Below are 20,022 nucleotides of genomic sequence, written 5' to 3' on the forward strand. Positions count from 1 at the left end.
CATGGGAAGATAGATTAAACACTGCAATAGGTTCTACTGCCAAGGATCCACCGGAGTGCGCGTAGTTCTGGTGGGTCGTTGGGGCTGAGTATTGCCTCGAGTGCGGGACCGGGTGACGTGCTCTGCCCGTGGGGGTTGGATCGAATCTGCAGCCTCTGGCGAAACACGGGTCCGTGTTGGGGCACCTTGAAAATTGTTTGCTGTGTTAACATTCATGCAGTGGAGTTGCCGCAATAAAATTCAGAACTTACCTGCTTATAAAATGATTGGAATCTCATTTGATCAGGACTAAAAGTTCTATGCTCTGCACTTTTGTGTTCTTTAATTGTCTTGTAGTGCAGCACCTTGCTTTGGTGTGTTTGGATATCTCCCATTAGATCCCATATTCTGGCTATTTGGGGTAATACAGACTCCTTTTGTGGGATTGGGGAAATTTGAACTACAGTTCATTCGCAGAGTCAGTCTGACTGGTAAAAAGGCCATCTTAGCTTGTTGGATTTCTGCTGAGCCTCCCACACATGACATTTGGTTCAGGTCCTTGCTCAAGCTATTCACTTTAGAATATATCTGTGCCCAAGAGGCTACTGAACACAAACAGAAATGTATGAGTAATATTTGGAAACCGTTGGAGCTTTATCTACAGCCCAACATACTACCCTGATTATAATCCAAATGTGGGAATGGTTAGGTGAGCGCCCTGACCCATTGATAGGGAAGACTCACACTCATGTATGTGGCTGCATCTCTCTTTTAGATATTTGTTCTGTTCTCTTAGTACTTTGGTACCACACTCACACTGGTCTAAAGAGGGGGGGGGGGGGGGGAAGGAAGGGAAAAGGGGGGAGGGACCTTAGGGACAGGTTGGGATTTGTTAGTGTGTTAATAAGGTTTATAATGTAGAGATTGTTTAACCTGATTGCCAAGGTGTACACTGCTGATTTTTTTCTTCTATATCATGCCTGCTTTTGTTACTTTCTGTCATCCGCAGTTTACTATTGTGACTTATTGACAGTTCTTGCCTGAAAGTGGTTTATGAAGTTATATGCTATTGACATATTTTTACTGTCATCACTGTGCCAGTGTGTGTAACTTGTACCCTTTGGTTCTCTACCTGTAAAACTCAATAAAAATAAGTTACAAAAAAAAAAAAAGAAGTATTCTCATAAAGATGTGCTGGAAATTTCCAGGTTCGACTACATCCCAGGGCAATTGCCACTGAAAGTCAACCCAAATTATGGCATGAGTGGAGATCTCCAGGTGTCAAATAGCCGCTGAAAGTACCTCAGAGAAACTAGTTTGGGAAAATAATAAATAGTGAATGCGAGATTCGTGGCATGGGCTCTGGACACATGAGTGAAGTCACATACTTGCGGATGCAGAATGCTCCATACATCAAGCAAATTAAGACTCTGACAAAAATAAGGGATACCCTTACACCAAGACTAGAAGTCCATCAAAGATCCCATACAGGTCAATCCAGTACGGAGCGGTAGGAAGAGCTGCGTTAGTGCCCGGCGCACCCGCGGTTGCCGCATGCACAGTGCAGCTCACCTACCGCTCGATCCTGTATGTAAATAGCTTGCAAATACAAGCTGCGTCTAAGAAGCGTCCATGAAGCGTTAGGCCCGCGCAACCCATTTTACTGTATAGAGCGCCTATACAGTAAAATGGGTTTGCAGACGCTTTGCAGACGCGGCTTGCATTTGCATGCCATTTCAATAGAGTATCGAGCGGTATGTGATCAGAACAGTGCGTGGGGCAAACGAGGGTGCGCCCGGCACTGCCGCACTCTAACGCGGCCTTACTGTATCGACCTGACAGGTAGCAGCCTTAGTGCAGAGCCCACTCTTCTCGGCAGCAGCACTTCTTGTGGGACTCCCTGTGATGGTCTGGTGGACCCCCAAGGGTCTGAAAACAGGTTAGGAATCACTGAGCTAGACTATCTTAAATTCAGGAAGAATATGAAGGCATGGCTTTTCAGCCAGTCCTTAAACTGTTAATTGTAGGAGATGCCATAATCCATTTATTTGACTTCTAGAAGATTAACTGTACTGTTTTTCACCTTAATCTTGAATGACTTTGCTCAAGGTCCTATCCTTCATTATCTGTTTCTCTTGACTTTCTGATGTTTTGTGAAATTTGAGTACTGAATTTGTGTTTACTATTTTTATTTATTTTTTGTGTTTGATTTTCTAAACTTCTTGGTTTGTTTCATACAAAGGTATATCAAGTTAAGTAAATAAATACAAATAATCAGTACTACTGTCTCTTCTCCACCCAAGCCTTCAGTCATTAGCTGTGACAGCCTGAATGTTGAAAGTCACCTATTCTTTTCAATAGTTACCTATGGAAGTAAGCAAAGTTATCCTTCTATCAGGAAATATACTGTTAGAAAATCCTAAAACTTTAAATGGATGGGATTTTCTGTCAGATGTGCATGAGTTAATCAGGATCCCTTTAAATGTCCTATCCCCTCCCTCACCCCTCCTATTTCAGTATCTCCTAAATCCGTCTGAATCGGAATTAAAAACTAATTGAGTTCGCCAGAGTCCTATTGGAGCATATCACCAGCATTCAGATGACATTCCCATTTCTCAACAATTTAAAGTTGCTGGATTCATAAAAGGACTCCAATTAGGGATCCTCCTATTCATGGGATCTAAACATATTCCTTGCTGAGCTCATGAAACCACCCTTTGTGCCTCTAACATAGCAAAACCAAAATTTCTTTCTTGTAATCTATTTTTGATAGCTGTAATCTCTGTATACAGAGTAAGTGAATTGTGAATCCTGGCTTCATACTCTCTGTATGCACAAATTAACAAAAACAGTAATGCTGAAAATGCATCCAAAATTTCTTCCTAAAGTGGTCTCTATTTCATTTGAATTAATCCATTGTTCTACCAACGTTTTTCCCCAAACTGTATACCAGTAATGTCTTTCTGAGCTCTGAGAGCACATTCTGTCATATATCACATCACCCAACTGTATGGCTGATTTGTCCTGCTATCTGTGGAAAACACCTGTTATAGTTAAGCAACTTTGTTTTTCTATCTGTGGTTTTCTGGTTTCTTTAAAAGCAAGTCCTCATTAAAGTGAGTGTGTGTGTATGTGTACATATATAAAGATATAGACCATGCTATACATTGATAGCAGTAGCAGAGAAACTCAAATTTATTTCAGGATTTAGAACATACATTAAACATTTTTTTAAATTAATAAAATCAGTGATAATTTTCTTAAAAAAAATATTACTGGTCAAGACCACTGGTCTTCCAGTTTTTCCCAAATGGGATAAAAGAAGCAAGTTCAAAAGTGTTCTGGATTGATGACCTGGCATAAAATCACCATTGAGTACAGTAGTTTCATGCTTCCTTAGTATAAAACTGCTCTCCTGATTTGTTTAATTGATGTACAGTGTATGTTTGGTATCTCCAGTAACTTCAACATTATTTCAGTCTAGAGTTTGGAAGAAAGCAAGGATGCAGCAGGGAAGAACGTGAAAGAAAGAGGCTAATTCACAAACACAAGCGGGAATTTAAAGGAGCCATTCGGGAGATCCGTAAAGACAGCCAGTTCCTAGCTAAACAGCAACTGTCTGAGACGATGGAAAGGTAAGGGGGTGGTTGTTTTTCGGACAGACTTCTAAATAATTAAGCATCAAGGCTAAGATGTTGGGCTACTATGCAGGTGAAGCATACAGTAGCATTGCAATAGTGGATCTGTGGATGTTGAGGTCTTGTGGCAGGAAATTTTCCAAGAGGGTCTTTTTGATTGCATGCATTATTTGTTGCAGTTTATAATAGGCCTGGAGGGCATACTAAATTTCATACAACTGCTCTAGAGGTTATGAAAATTAGGGTTTAATTACATTTCCAAGAAAGTGGGTTTTCTTTCAAGTTTCAGTGGTAGCTGCAGTAGGTACATGTATGTACCAACCATGTCCTACTAGCAGTAGACAATGACATGCTCACTACTGCCTATTGTAACATTTCTGGTCCTCTAATTCAGGGTTTGCAAACCTATCCTGATGACCGCCAGTAGAGGTTTCAAGATATCCATAATGGATATGCATGAGACCAATTTATATATCCTGCACCAACTGTACAGCAACATTCAGCCCCAAAGAGCCATTACATAAGCCTGTTGAGGCTAAGTCTTTCGGGTTAGTTTTTAACCAGACTTCAGCTCCAGTCTTACTTTAGGAGTCTGAAGAATCCTGGATTATTACTTACAAGTCTGAAGAACTAGTTCCAAAGAGGATTCACCAAACCTCCCATCACAGCCCTCTCCTGCACAGATAGAGTACATCTCATCCTGTGGATCTATTCTTCCCAGTTTGTATGACAAAAATGACTGAAACCATTCACTTTAAGGTAGAGGGTACGCCCAGGTCACCATTTCTTGGCCGCCTCATTTACCTTGATGCCCTTAAGGGGAAGTTGGTGATGCCTAACCACCAGCTTCAGGATGTACAGAACAGAATGTGGGAGAGACTTCTCTCCTTTTTTCCTATTTGTATTCAGCATCTGCCTTTTTACCATATCCAGGAGACACCAGGATTCAACAATATCAAGTTGCCACACCAATCTGTGGTTATTGAATCTACCCTGAAAAGGGATAAGAAGTCCAAAGTTCATTCTTTGGTACCCCAGGGCTTCTTTTGCAAGATGGAATAAAGAATCTATTGCCTTAGCTTACATATTGAAACGCCATCAGACTCCAACACAAGCTTCTTTTTGGGCGGAGTTTTCAACTCTCACTCCTGAGAATATTTGCAGCGTGGCTACTTGGTCTTATTTGCATAGGTTCACTAAGTATTACAGATTGTATATTCTTACAATTGAGGATGCAGACTTTGAGCTGACATTCTTAAGGTGCCCTTAACCCCTCCCAGCTTAATTGGCTTGGGTACTTTCCACATGTCTGAATTGGTGTGACAGGATGATAAGGAAGGAGAAGATTAATCTTACCTGATAATTTCATTTCTTTGAATCCTGTTACACCAGTCCTGGACCCTCGTGAGAAGTTGGGTCTCTACAGTCTTTGAAGAGTTTTACCTTAGTTTTCAGAGATTGATTGTTTTTTGTTTGTTTTTTTTTTTTATATAGGAGACAGCCCAAAGGTTCACTTTTTCACTTCATCTTGTTGGTTTCTTGTAACTCCTTGTTAACCAAGAAAAGGTCAGAGGGATAATTTCTTTGGCGGACCCTTTTAGATTTTATTTTGTTTTTTGTCATCCAAAAGTTAAAATCAGATGTTTTAATCTTCTATGGCTGTGACATAAAAATATTGGCTGTTTGCTGGAGCTACTCTACCATAACTACCAGTGATGTCACAGAAAAAAATTATCCCCTCTGTCTACATCTGCTAGTAGAGAGAGTAAATCCATGCATCTGGACTGGTATAGCAGGATACAAGGAAAGGAAATTATCAGGTAAGACTAAATTTCTCCAAATGCAGCTTAAGCCTGTCTCTTCAGTTGGAGTTCATTGGGGCTCTGCTAAATATTACCTGCTAAATATTACTCAAGTAAAAGCACATCTCTCCACCAAGAGGATCATTAAATTAACATTCACAGTGGATGGGAATCTTCTAGAATCAGCAAACAATCTGGGTCATGTTAAGACTGGTGCCACAGTTTATATTAGCCACATGGAATGTTTTCAAATGAGATAAACCCAGTGAATGGGGAAATCCCAATGAGATCAAGCCACTGGAGGAGTATATTTGTGTAACAATACAGCTCAGACTCCCTGTCTTGGTGCCTTTTATATGCCAGTCTAATCATGGAATTATGCTTCCAAATGTGTCTTCACCAAACTGTTCTGACAGCAGATGCTTCCAACTTGGGCTGGGGAGCTCAGACTCGAGGGCTGTACATCCAAAGCAATTGGTCAGTTCAGGAAAAGCATCATCATATCTGTTTCCTAGAACCATGTGCTGTAAGGAATGCTCTAAAGGCTTTTAGAAAACAGATGCCCAACAAAATTATCCTGACATTCATTTTATATGTGAAGCGGGGCAGAACATGTCTCACTTCTGTGTCAGAAGACTGTCAAGGTATGAAACTGGGTACTCTTTCTTGGGTCGACTTTAAGGGCAACATACCTAGCAGGAAGAGAGAACATATTGTCAGGCTCAGTTGGATTTTTGAGTCTCACAAATAGACTCTGGATCTGATTGTTGTGAACAGGATAATTCTTGAGTGGGGGACACCCAAGAAAGATTGTTTGCGAAGGTCCTGGCCTCCTGTACTAGGGCAAGGTCAGAAAGCAGACTAGTATCAGAAGCCTTCTTCCTTATTGGTGGACACATTTCTTGCATGTGTATCCTCCAGTTCCTTTCATTATTAAACCTTAATAAAACTCATGAGACTATGGACTGTGCTCCTCCTTGGCAGAGACACATTTGGTTTCCTCTTTTTTGGAAGTTATCCATTAGAAAATCAATCTGATTGGGCACTTTCCCAACCCTGATCACACCAAATCAAGCAACAATATATTCTCCCAGCATCCAGTCTCCAGCCTTCACAGTCTGTGAAGAGCAAAATGAATAGCTCTTTTGGATTCTCCAATTGTCTTAAGTTCTTTTGGCTTCAAGAAAGGAATCAAGCAGATCTTACTGGTTTAAATGGAGGACATTTGCCATCTCATGTGAATTCAAATCCCAAGATCCCTTCTCTTATTTAACACACAAACTTCTTGAATATTTTCAATGTCTTTCAGAGGGCGCACTTCAGTGTGTTTGGCACTTGTCACCCGCATGAGGAAGTCCTTAGCTGTTGGAATAGTCAGCCCACTGGGTCATGGAGCTCAGGGTTTTAGCTCAGCTGATGAAAACCTGTTTTGATACTCTGAATTCTTGTGAGTTTATACACCTGACCTGGAAGAGTCATATTTTTTATGATTACTTCAGCAGTCAGTGAGCCCCAGGTCCTAGACGTATCCATCTAATACTAAATTTCATCGAAACAGGGCAGTGCTTTGCACGCATCCCAAGTTCCTTCCTGAGATGATGTTGAATTTCCATCTTAACTGGCTTATCTTGTACAGTGTTTCCTAGGTCACATGTTGACAGAAGTGAGTAAGCCATATACAATTTGATTGCAAGAGAGCCCCTGCCTTCTATTTGGAGCCCACTCAAACTTAGAAGGTTCACTCAACATTGTTTCCTTTGACCCCCCCCCCCCCAAACAAGCCTGGAATTGCTGTAGCCCAGCTCACTCCAATTGCCTTATACCTATCACCTGTAGCCCACCAACACGGTATGCCCCAAACAAGTCACTTTTTCTGTCTTTCATCTTGGCCTAACCACTGGGCAGTTATACATGTTCTGCCAGCAATAAAACTCACCTCATCCTGAATTTAATTGAAGAATTTAAACTTTACATCCTGTGACTCGTGGAGACTGGATAGGAGAAGGTGATACTGTTACTCTTACCCAGCTTTGTCCACCAGGTTACCAGATACATTACACACCCTGGTCCATGGGCTGCAGTGAGAATAGCTGTCATCTTGCACCATTCCCCTGGCACTTGACCTTGTCACCAAACAAGCAGACAAGTCAAACTGGCTTGTCCTGAAATTCCAAGGAGATAAGGGGCCAAACTGGTCCTAATCTACCAGCCACCAGATAAACTGATTGCTTCCTCCAATTCTCAGATTCCTATGTGACTTTGCTACCTCTACCAATAAACTCTTCGTTCTAGGAGATTTCATCTACCATGCAGAGAGCCCTCCCAAATGTAATACCATCAGCTTTCAATGAAACTTGGAGCATCTGGGCCTCACCCAGCAAATCATAGTGCTCACCCACTATGGTGGCCACTCTCTAGACTTGATGTTCCAGTCTCCCAGCATCTGTGTAGATGCTAATTCAGTATTGGTGGATTATATTTCCTGGTCAGAGCTTGTGCAGGTTGCGCTACCCATCACCAACAAAACCCTTCATATTCCTGAGCCCAAACCTGCCATCAGGAAAATGTCCCTCATCACTTGGGACAGCATCCGTAAGCTCCTTAACCTACCAAAAATAGCAATCCCTTCAGAGTCAATAGAGCACCCTGTCCAAAGTTGGAATGAAGATTTCACTACAACTATCGACACCCTAGCTCCCATCAAACCCAATCTAACTATATCTCCCAGGAGCTTCCCTTGGTCAATCAATAGTTTGACTCCTCAAGAAACAATCCTGCCAACTTGAACGGAAATGGCCTAAATAGAAAATGGATACTAGCTTACACATTTGCAAGGAACATGCAAAAAAAAATACAAGACAGCCATTTAGCTAGCAAAAAAAAGACTATCGCCAAACAACTTGAACTATTAAAGAACCACTCAGGGAAACTATTCCAGATTGTGAACAAAGTCTCCAGAATCAACTCATGACACCAAGTACTATCACAGAGGGTCTCTCAGCAGAAGACTTTGCATTTTTCGTTTCAAAAATTCAAGCTACCTGCTCATCATTTATCACAATTCCCCTTCTCCATACAGGCCTGTGCAGTAAAATTACCCCAAACAGTCTTTCTTCAACTCAGCCAGACCTATTTAACTCCCTCTAAACTGCTTCCTGCTGTATTGAGTTCAAGACAGTCATCCCCAGCAAAGGTAGAAAAGATTTTCAAAAAGGATCAGTCAGTTCCCTTACTCTTCAGCCCCCATATTCATTTGTGACCTTAGTCAAGACCTAGCCCCCTGGCTGACCACCATAATCAACTCTGTTAATCCAAGGAGACCTATCTGTCTCACTTAAAAAAAAAAAAAAAAAAAAAAAAGTGATCAAACTCATTTTGGAAAAACTTTGCATTGATCCCAGAATAGTTGATTACTATCACCCAGTCTCCAGTCTTCTTTTTTTATTCAAGCTTGTGGAAAAAGTGGTCTAATTTCAACTCCTAGACTTTTTAGAGGAGGCCAGCATCCCCAGTCGTTACTGATTTGGCTTCAGGAAAGGCCATAGAACAGAATCCATCCTCTTAGCCTTAACCAATAGCATCCACCTACATGGCAACTGCCTTTTGGTCCTCCTAGACCTTTCCACCATATTAGACACTGTGGATCACCTACTTATGCTTTAATGCCGGAGAGAGATCAGTATTGAGAGCTCTGTATTTGAATGGTTCAAATCACTCCTGACCAAACTATCATGGTTCATCTTGTGGGGCAACTAAACATCCACACCTAGGGATCTCACCTGAGGAGTGACCCAGGATTAGTGCTTTCCCCTTTTCTCTTCAGTTTCTACATCCACCCAATCTACAATCTTATCCAGTCTTTAAACCTCAAACCTCACCTGTATCCCAATGACATCCAGCTTTGTGTCAAAACAGGGACTGACCAAATTGCAACAATCATTCTCACTACCTGTTAGCAGTGGCCCATGGCTTAACAAACACAAACTCAAACGAAACTCCTCTGGTTAAGCCAACAAGAGCATTCTTTTAATGTTACCCTCCTTTTCAAGAGCCCCCCTTGCAACTTGACTATTGAGAAATTACTATTTACCTGATAATTTCCTTTTCTTTAGGACAGTCAGATAAATCCAGAGCCAAGTGGGTTATGCATCTCTACCAGCAGATGGAGACAGAGCAAACTGACATCACAATACATATACTCCTGCAGTGACATCAGTCTGCCAGTATTGTCTTCAAAAGCTACTGTGAATAGACTAGCAAAATTCTTGATTGAAAATAAATAACCATTTCAGTACCCAGCCAACAGGCAACACTGAGCTGAGAAAATGTATAAACATAAATCCTGGGGCTGGATTAACACTTAACAGTAATCCCTGTAACACATAGTCACACATGAGGACCACAATACAATCATTCGGCAGCCACAGGAGGGGAAGCTGGATTAATCTGATTGTCCTAAAAAAAAAAAAAAGGAAATTATCAGATAAGTAGTAATTTCTTATTTCTTAGCGTCCAGTCAGATGAATCAAGAACAAGTGGGATGTACCCAAGCTACTTCTGAATAGGGCAGGAGATTGCCTGCGGTTCAATCAAAACCGCAAGTGCAAAGGCTGCATCCTTCCGGGTCTGCACCTCGAGACAATAATACCTGAAAAGGTGTGTAAGGAGGACCACGTCTCTGCTCGGCCAATGTCGATAGGGAACAACAAGGTAACTTCTGCCCATGACACTGCTCGAGCCCTAGTGGAATGAGCCCTATCTAACTATAGGTAACTGCTTCTCTGCATCCACGTATGCAGCTGGGGCTACTTCTTTAATCCAGTGAGCTATTGTAGCTTGCAAGGCCTGCTCTCCCGGACTAGTACTGCTGTGAAGAACAAACAGGCGATCAGACTTCTGGAAAGGCTTAGAAGCCGCCAGATACCTGACAATGTCTCGACATCCAAGGGTCGCAACAAACGATACTCCTCTGCATCTCTCTCTCTCTCTCTCCAGAGACGGAAGGGAGATAGACTAATTCGAGTTAAACTCTGTGATCACCTTGGATAAAAAGGAAGGAACAGTATGTAGCTGTACCAGCCCTGGAGTCACCTGAAGGAAAGGCTCATGGCAAGACAAGACTTGGAGTTCAGAAAACCTACACGCAGAGCAAATTGCCACAAGGAACACAGTTTTCAAGGTCAGTAACCTCAAGGACAGGGTACACAGTGGTCTAAACGTAGGGCCTGCCAAGAAATCCAATACCAAATTAAGACTCCAAAAGGGCACCAGAAACTGCAAGGGAGGACGAAGATGGTTCACTCCTTTCAGAAAATGGGCCACATCAGGATGAGCAGACAAGGATCCACCATTTACCTGACCCCTGATCAGGCAAAAGCCACTACTTGCACCTTCAAAGAATTGAGAACCAAGCCTTTATTCAAGCCATCCTGAAAAAATTCCAAAATGAGTGAAATCTTGACTAAGGAAGGAAGACTATCTCGATCCTCACACCAGGCCTCAAATACTCTCCAAACCTGCACATAGGCCAAGGAATTGGAGAATTTTCTAGCTCTCAGTAAGGTGGAAATCACCACTGCAGAGTATCCCCACTTCAGCAAGTGAGCCCTTTCAAAGGCCATATACCATAAGACAAAATCTAGTTAGATCTTCATGAAGGACAGGTCCCTACTGCACCAGGGAAGACGAAGAAGCGAATCCACCAGGAGCCTCCGCAGATCCACATAGCATGGTCTCCTAGGCCAGTCTGAAGCTACCAAGAGCCCCATCCCTCTGTGGTGCTCGATCCTCCAAACCAATCTGCCCAACATGGGCCATGGAGGAAAGGCATATAGTAACTTGTCTTCCAGCCATTCCTGCACTAAAGTATCGATCCCCAATGACTTCGGATCACTCCTGAGGCTGAAGAATCATGGAAATTTTGCATTGTGCAAAGTCGCCAGAAGGTCTAAGAATGGAAGACCCCAGCGGTCCAGAATCCGCTGTAAATCCTCGTCTGACAATGCACCCTCCTCTGGATCCTGACTCTTTGCTGAGAAAGTCTGCTATTATGTTGTCTTTTCCTGCTATATCTGAGGCTGAGATCATCTGGAGATGAACTTCTGCCCATTCCATAAGTTAATCTATTTTCAGTGACACTTGTTGACTCTTGAATATCTCCCTGCTGATTGATGTAAGCCACAGTCGTTGCATTGTCTGACGTTATTCGGACTGATCAACCTTGAAGCTTGTCGCCAAACAGTTAACATGCCAACCGGACCGCCCTGGCTTCCAGCCGATTGATGTTCCAGAAAGACTCTTCTGCATTCCAGCGTCCTTGCGCTATCAGCTCCTGACAGTGAGCTCCCTAACCAAGGAGACTCTCTTCCGTTGTCAGTACTAGCCAGTGCATTGAGGCTAGAGAGACCTCCCCTTCTTAGATGATCCACGTGCAGCCACCACTGCAGTTGGGAGGAGACCTCCATCGGCAAGTGGAGCCGAATCAAATAGTCCTGAGACTGCAGCTTCCACCGAGACAGCAGGGAGCATTGCAGAGGATGCGTATGCGCCCTTGCTTACGGGGTTGCTGCCATTAAGCCAAGTACCTGCAGGTAAGACCACACGCTTGAGCGCAGAGTGTTCATCAACAGACAGAGCTGTGCCAGCAACTTCTGAATTCGAGCTTCCAGCAGGTAATCCTTGCCCAGTTATGTGTCGAACCAAACCCCAAGGAATTCCAATGACTGAGCAGGTTGAAGATTGCTCTTGGTGAGGTTCACTACACAGCCGAGCTCCCTCAACAGGGAACATAAGAACATATGAAATGCCATACTGGGTCAGACCAAGGGTCCATCAAGCCCAGTATTTTGTTTCCAACAGTGGCCAATCCAAGACACAGGTACCTGGCAAGAACCCAAATCTTAGATCACAAGCTAACAGTAACACTAACTGCTGAAACCACATCCCCTAGCGATGAATTCCAGAGTTTAATGCACTGAGTGAAAGAACTTTATTTGATTTGTTTTAAATGAGCTACTTGCTAACTTCATGGAGTGCCCCCTGCTCCTTCTATTGTCTGAGAGAGAGTAAATAACCGATTTACATTAACTTGTTCAAGTCCTTTCATGATTTTGTAGACTTCGATCATATCCCCCCTCAGTCATCTCTTCTCCAAACTGAACAGCCCTAACTTCTTTAGCCTTTCCTCATAGGGCAGCTGTTCCATGCCCGATATCATGTTGGTCTTCTTTCTCTGCACTTTCTTCAGTGCAGCTATATCCTTTTTGAGATGTGGTGAATGGAATTGCACACAGTATTCAAGGTGCAGACTCACCATGGAGCGATACGGAGGCATTATGACAGCCTCCATTTTATTTCCCATTCCCTTCCTAATAATTCTTAATATTCTGTTTGCTTTTTTGATTGCCACAGCACACGGGGCCGCTGATTTCAATGTATTATCCACTATGACACCTAGATCTCTTTCCTGGGTGGTAACTCCTAAGAAATCACCTTGCGAGTCACCAGACGGCTCTTTTCCAGCAAATCAACCAGTCATCCTCTACTAGGATTCCGTCCTTTCTCAACTCTGCCACAACTGAGGTGTACTCACTGAGCTGCCTTCCCCTGCTGAGGAACCAGTTAGGGGAGTTCCAAAATCAGGCACCCCACCTGACTCTTTACCCAGACTCATGGCTGGGAAGAACCAGGCTTAGTGAAATCAGAGGAAGACCTTTCTCCCTGAGCCTTCAAACAGCACTGGCACAAATTAGCGGGCACTCCTGGCTGAGACACCCAAATATGACAAGCAGTGCAAAAAGAAAGACACTTAGGCTTCTTAGGTACAGGTACCATTATGGCCGACAGTATGCTGAGCATATAGAAAGACATGATTTAATGGGACACAGTCAACATGGATTTACCCAAGGGAAGTCTTGCCTAACAAACCTGCTTCATTTTTTTGAAGGGGTTAATAAACATGTGGATAAAGGTGAACCGGTAGATGTAGTGTATTTGGATTTTCAGAAGGCGTTTGACAAAGTCCCTCATGAGAGGCTTCTACGAAAACTAAAAAGTCATGGGATAGGAGGCGATGTCCTTTCGTGGATTACAAACTGGTTAAAAGACAGGAAACAGAGAGTAGGACTAAATGGTCAATTTTCTCAGTGGAAAAGGGTAAACAGTGGAGTGCCTCAGGGATCTGTACTTGGACCGGTGCTTTTCAATATATATATCAATGATCTGGAAAGGAATACGATGAGTGACGTTATCAAATTTGCGGATGATACAAAATTATTCAGAGTAGTTAAATCACAAGCAGACTGTGATACATTACAGGAGGACCTTGCAAGACTGGAAGATTGGGCATCCAAATGGCAGATGAAATTTAATGTGGACAAGTGCAAGGTGTTGCATATAGGGAAAAATAACCCTTGCTGTAGTTACACGATGTTAGGTTCCATATTAGGAGCTACCACCCAAGAAAGAGATCTAGGCGTCATAGTAGATAATACATTGAAATCGTCGGCTCAGTGTGCTGCAGCAGTCAAAAAAGCAAATAAAATGTTAGGAATTATTAGGAAGGGAATGGTTAATAAAACGGAAAATGTCATAATGCCTCTATATCGCTCCATGGTGAGACCACACCTTGAATACTGTGTACAATTCTGGTCGCCATATCTCAAAAAAGATATAGTTGCAATGGAGAAGGTACAGAGAAGGGTAACCAAAATGATAAAGAGGATGGAACAGCTCCCCTATGAGGAAAGGCTGAAGAGGTTAGGGCTTTTCAGCTTGGAGAAGAGACGGCTGAGGGGGGATATCATAGAGGTCTTTAAGATCATGAGAGGTCTTGAACGAGTAGATGTGACTCGGTTATTTACACTTTCGAATAATAGAAGGACTAGGGGGCATTCCATGAAGTTAGCAAGTAGCACATTTAAGACTAATCGGAGAAAATTCTTTTTCACTCAACGCACAATAAATCTCTGGAATTTGTTGCCAGAGGATGTGGTTAGTGCAGTTAGTGTAGCTGGGTTCAAAAAAGGTTTGGATAAGTTCTTGGAAGAGAAGTCCATTAACTGCTATTAATCAAGTTTACTTAGGGAATAGCCACTGCTATGAATTGCATCAGTAGCATGGGATCTTCTAGGTGTTTGGGTAATTGCCAGGTTCTTGTGTCCTGGTTTGGCCTCTGTTGGAAACAGGATGCTGGGCTTGATGGACCCTTGGTCTGACCCAGCATGGCAATTTCTTATGTTCTTATGTTCTTAAGGCATGTCTAGCTTTTTTTTTTTTTTTTATATATATATTCACGTCCAACACTTAAGCGTCACACACCTAGACACCCAAAAATAAGTGCACAAAAAACTTAAGCGCCAGTACTGCTTGTGCGCAGAGGAAGGTGAGCGACTACTACAGCGTTGCTTAACGTGGACGCAGAGACTACAAGGCCTGACTGTGTGTCCAAAAACTGGGCTCACAGCTTAGACACACATGCTGGACCAACAGTCCTGTAGAGGGCAGCCTCAGCGCACAAAATGCCATTGTGGCATACCACGCTGTGCGCAGCAAAATGCCTAAAGAGGCTGCTCAACCCACTAGGCTATCCATGTCCCTCAACCTCTCACGGAGCGGGATGAGCTTCGGACCAGCTCAATGAGCATGGAGACAAGGGTAAGGAGGAAGCCTTACACAACAAAAACAATCTCCTAGCTCTCTGTATAATCTTTTTCTTTTCTTTTTTTTCTTTTTTTTTTAAACTTACTGGAGGTCAGCCTTACCTGGCTGAATACAGAGATGATCTCCAGCTGCAGGGGGACAGGGAATGTGCTGTCACTGCTGCACTCTGCTTCCTGCACCCACTGCCTTTCAGCTGCTCATACCGCTAAGTCCATGCTGGCTGAAACCAGCTAACGGACCAAGACACTCCTCTAAGGGACCACAGAGATCACCTCAGGAATTCTCAACTATGGGAGGGACCATTTGGTATCGCCGCAAGAGAGTGGGCCAGATTTATTTCTTTAATTCTTATTTTCTTTGAAATGAAGCAGTCCGAGTTGGGAGATGCTCATCCACCATCTGCTGGAGATTGAGAATACTGGCAAGCTGATATCACTGCAGGAGTATATGTACTGTAACGTCATTTTGCTCTGTCTCCATCTGCTGCTAGAGGTGCATAATCCACTTGTTCTGGATTCATCATCATTCATAGTTTGGGAGTACAACTCAACCAGCTTTTCACAATTGAAACCTATGTCTCAGTGATGATAACAACTTTATTTATGCACCTATGCTAGATTCATCAATTGTGTAACTTCTTAAAGAAATATGACCTAGCTACTGTTAGACATTCACTGATGACAAACCACATTGCGTGGCATTGCACAGTACAATCTCAAATGCCTACAACTTCTGCAAATCATGACAGCTAAATGTTTGATAGGAGCCAAATCCACCACCCATGTTATACCAATTTTGTATCAGCTTACACTGGCTCCCATTTGAGAGCAGCATAAAATTAAAACTCTTGGCTTTGTCTTTAAATGTATAAATCAACTGGCCTCTGAATTTCCCAACTTCTTCTGTCCTATATCCCCACAAGGGAACTTCAATCCTCCCAACAGACCTTTCTGTCCTCCCCTCCACTGGCTTCATCTGGAATAACGTGCATGAGACTTCATAAATGTAACTGCTCCGTCCCTAAAATATGGAACAAGTTAACACTCTAACCCTCTGCTTGGAAACTTGCTACTTCACCTTCCAGCAAAAGAGCCAAGCCTGCCCCTAGACTCCACTACAGAGACTCATTCTAGTCCATTGAAAATCTTCCTGATCATGAATTGCACCAGATTCACCCCCTTCAGGGCGACCTCTAACTAATTAACACAGTGCGGATGTTTAACTTCTTAATTATATATATGCAGTTTATACCCAATGTACCCATTTCTTATATTTATCTACCTCATATTAGTTATATCTGAATGTGCCCAGGACTTGCACTCAGTGCGTAATCTGCTTTTTACCTACCTTTATGAAAAGGCAGAATATCAGATGCTTGGAAAATAAATAAATAACCAAACATATTGTCTTTAATTGGATAGCAGATAGCATCTCCAAGCAGGTCTGAATCAAAAAGGGTGCATCAAGGATCATAATGTTAAAACCATGGTTGCAATAGCCCATATAAGATCTGCATTTATGGAAGAGATTTTCAAAGCTGCAGTAGATTTGATCAGTTTGTCTTCTAGGGTCTCTGAGGGGTAGAATTCAGCTCTTTCTCTTCTAAGGCCCATTATATTATTTGGAGTTGGCTTCCAAAATCTGAACTTTTATAACCTTCCATTGGCAGCCTTGCTATTTTTTTTATTTTTTTAAGGCCACCCTCATCTAGGGATTCCCAGTTATGTGGCTGATTAATCCTGCTTTCCCTTGGAGAAGGCCACTTTAGTTTCCTGTAACAGATGTTTTGTGGACAACAGGATAATCAACCACATTTACTAGGGATGTGCATTTGTTTCATTCGTTTCCTACGTTTCCCATTATATGCCAATTAGATGTGCATTCGTTTCATACGTTTCATAGGAAACGTATGAAACGAATGCACATCCCTAACATTTACCTACCCTCCTTTACTTATGGAGTTGATTTGTTTATATGCTAGAAACAGGGTAGGAAGTACTGTGCATGCTTGGAAAAGCTAGGAAATGTTTCACATTTGTACTATTGGATGACATTGTCCATTTGTGTAGCTCACTATCCTGCTGTCCATGGAAAACACAGTTACAAGTAAGCTATTTTGTTTTGTTTATAGGTTATAAATGATTTATCAGTGGCCCACTAGGTGACCATGTGATATTGTATGCCATCACTCTATTTCATTGATTCCTGGGAAATGTTTGTTGATTAGAAATTAAATTTACTATGCCCAGTGGAACACTGGCAGTGCTTTGCAGTGGTCATAGAGAGGGTTTTGGTTTTGATTTCAGATTCAGGTGTGCCACCCTCCAGGTCAGCTGCTGGTGGGGGATGCTGCAGAGGCTGTGATCACAGCCCCTGAGGAGGTGGGATGGAAGGAAGTCAGTTATTGCACAATGACAACACCTAATGCTAGGATTTAGAGACCATGAGTGCAAGGTTCCAGAAAGCATTCTGCCCCTTCCCCCAAGGACTGTTACTCCAGTGACTGGACTAGAGTAAATTGGGGTGTGATATAAAATAGAGGATAAAAATATTTTGGATAGTTGTAAATGAAGTCTCATGGCAGCAGATCCTACTAGCCCTGGTTCTGATTGAGCTGGAGATACAAAGAGCAGGATGAAACTGCTTGATAAAAAAAAGTAAAATTTGAGGGCATTTTTTTCTTTTGTTGTCAGATTTTGGCATGCAGTGTTTGCATGAAAATAATAGATTTCTGTCAACTTTTCAGGGATGCAGAACGGAAGAAGAAGGTGAAACAACTTTTCAACAGCCTTTCTACTCAGGAGGGCGAGTGGAAAGCTCTGAAGAGGAAAAAGATGAAGGGAAGAGGCCACTAATGATAAAAATTCATGAATTATTCTGGAGAGTTGAACTTTTAGATGGAAAAACCAATTCTTCACAGAAGGACATCCAATTTACTTTCATAAACCTCTGCTTGCCAGAGAAAATCACTTGGGGAAAAATTACGAAGGTGATCTGACAGAAAGCTTAGAGTACTTAGAAATGTTTTCCAGGTGGTTTTCGTACTGCACATGCATTCATTCCCTGAGTGAGAAAAACATTGACTGTAAATAAGGTTTCCTGGTAACTTGTTTTTATTCAACAAAATATTTTATGGAAAATAAATCAATAAATATCTTCTACACTCAAAATCTTGCTCTTTCTTATGTAGCTTTCAGCCTTTGAGCATTTAGTATATTAGATACCATAGTGGAGAATATTTGGGTAATTAAAACTTGAAATATAGTTTAAAGTTTTCTAAATGGTATGTCTTAGTATTAAGTGAGCAAATTAAAAAAGCTAGCAGAAAACGACATTCAAAACAGATAAGTGATTTCTTATACATCATGTATGTGCTTTGAATGTAATTTGGTGGTAGTTTTTTGCATTTGCTTGTGATAGAAATGATGGCAGTAAAGGGCCAAACTGTCCATCCAGTCTGCCCAGCAAGCGTGTGGTAGCATCAAAAGTATCAGACTTATTGGTTAAGGGTAGTAATAGCCATATCAGCAAATTACCCCCATTCTTGTTTTCCCAGACCTTAAAATTTAGTGTCCTTGTTGGTTGATTTCGGAGTCTGATTCTCCCGTCCCCCCCCCCCCCCCTACCATTAAAGCACAGAGTAATATTGGAGCAGAGAGCAATATTGGAGTTGTATCAATAGTATGAAGGCTTATTGGTTACGGGTAATAACTTCCACACAGCAAGTTACCCCCATGCACTTCCTTCTTCATTTCCATCCTTTAGTCCGCAGTGATCCACAGTGTTTATCCCATGCCCCTTTGAAATCTTTCACTGTTTTTGTCTTCACCACCTCCTCCAGAAGGACATTCCGGAGGAGGTGGTGAACGACTGTATACAAGAATCTTTTTTTTTTTTTTTTAAATTTCTTTATTGAGGTTTTATTGTAACAACTTACAAAGGAACAAAACTGTTTCCAAGACTAACATCGTGTTCTAACATCGTCCCCATCCCCCCCCCCCTCCAGGACCCGTCACCCTCCCCCAACCCCCATACACACCACTCCACAAGTAGTTAACCGTACAGACACAGCCGTGTCATACCATCCATTGCCCACCTTCCAAACTCAATGTAAGGGCCTGTAATTGCATCCTTCTTCTGAAACCTTGTATGGACCGGACAGTTACAGGCATCCTACTTCGAACTGCCACCGTTCCTGGAATGCGTATACTTGTAACCAGTGGTGGTTAAAATAAGACTCCTCCGAGCATCCGAAAGAGACCACCAGAGCCTGTTCCATATTGCCGAGCATAGACTCTGTTTCGCCAGAGGCTGAGTCTGTGCAGTCCAAAGTTCCTGTTGCAACAGCGACACCAGCCGCTCATGCCACTGACCCGCCGTAGGTCTCTCCGGTGAAATCCATTGGCACATAATAGTCTGTACCGCAATAACTAAAGCTTTTTCCAGAAAAGCCCAATCCACGTCTGGTAAGTCCTGCAGAGAAGCCGTATGCGGCAAGCGAAACAGACATAGTTTGAGATCCCTGGGAAGTGAGACAGTCAGTAGAGACTCCAAACGCAACAAGATCTCTGTCCAAAAGAGCTCAATTTGTTCACACTCCCAAATCCCATGAAAGAAAGTGCCAATTTCCCTCTGACACTTAATACAGGTAGGAGATTCACATAATTTCGCTGCAAAACGTTGCGACTGAGAAATGTACATACAATGCAAAAGCTTGAAACCCACCTCTTGAAGGATCACATTTTCTGACACTTTAGCGCTTTTTTCTAGGATTTCACCTATTGCTTCAGTAGCCAGATAGACATTGGCCACCCTCACCCACTTATTTTGTATCTCCAGTATAGCCAGCTGCACAGGGATTTCCCGCAAGGCTTGAGACAGCGAGGCGCACGAATGACCTTTATTGGATCGGGGCATAAAGAACCCCCTTAAACTCTCCCAAC

The 20,022-nt window shown here is 42.5% G+C and overlaps 1 protein-coding gene and 1 long non-coding RNA gene across 2 annotated transcripts in view; one reads left to right on the forward strand and one right to left on the reverse strand.

The window, feature by feature from the left end:
• The window catches only part of LOC115085726, a 33,354-nt gene extending 23,803 nt beyond the window's left edge, over positions 1 to 9,551 (reverse strand). Inside the window, exon 1 of the long non-coding RNA XR_003854936.1 lies at positions 9,510 to 9,551. This is a non-coding gene — a long non-coding RNA (uncharacterized LOC115085726). The remainder of the gene's footprint in view (positions 1 to 9,509) is intronic.
• The window catches only part of NOP14 (NOP14 nucleolar protein), a 289,956-nt gene extending 271,707 nt beyond the window's left edge, over positions 1 to 18,249 (forward strand). Inside the window, 2 exon segments of the mRNA XM_029592043.1 lie at positions 3,459 to 3,614; positions 17,826 to 18,249. Coding sequence (XP_029447903.1) covers positions 3,459 to 3,614; positions 17,826 to 17,934 — 265 coding nt within the window. The 3' untranslated portion in view covers positions 17,935 to 18,249.
• The last annotated feature ends 1,773 nt before the right edge of the window (positions 18,250 to 20,022 follow it).

The sequence above is a fragment of the Rhinatrema bivittatum genome, chromosome 1 (assembly GCF_901001135.1).
Source record: "Rhinatrema bivittatum chromosome 1, aRhiBiv1.1, whole genome shotgun sequence".
Taxonomy (NCBI): Eukaryota; Metazoa; Chordata; class Amphibia; order Gymnophiona; family Rhinatrematidae; genus Rhinatrema; species Rhinatrema bivittatum.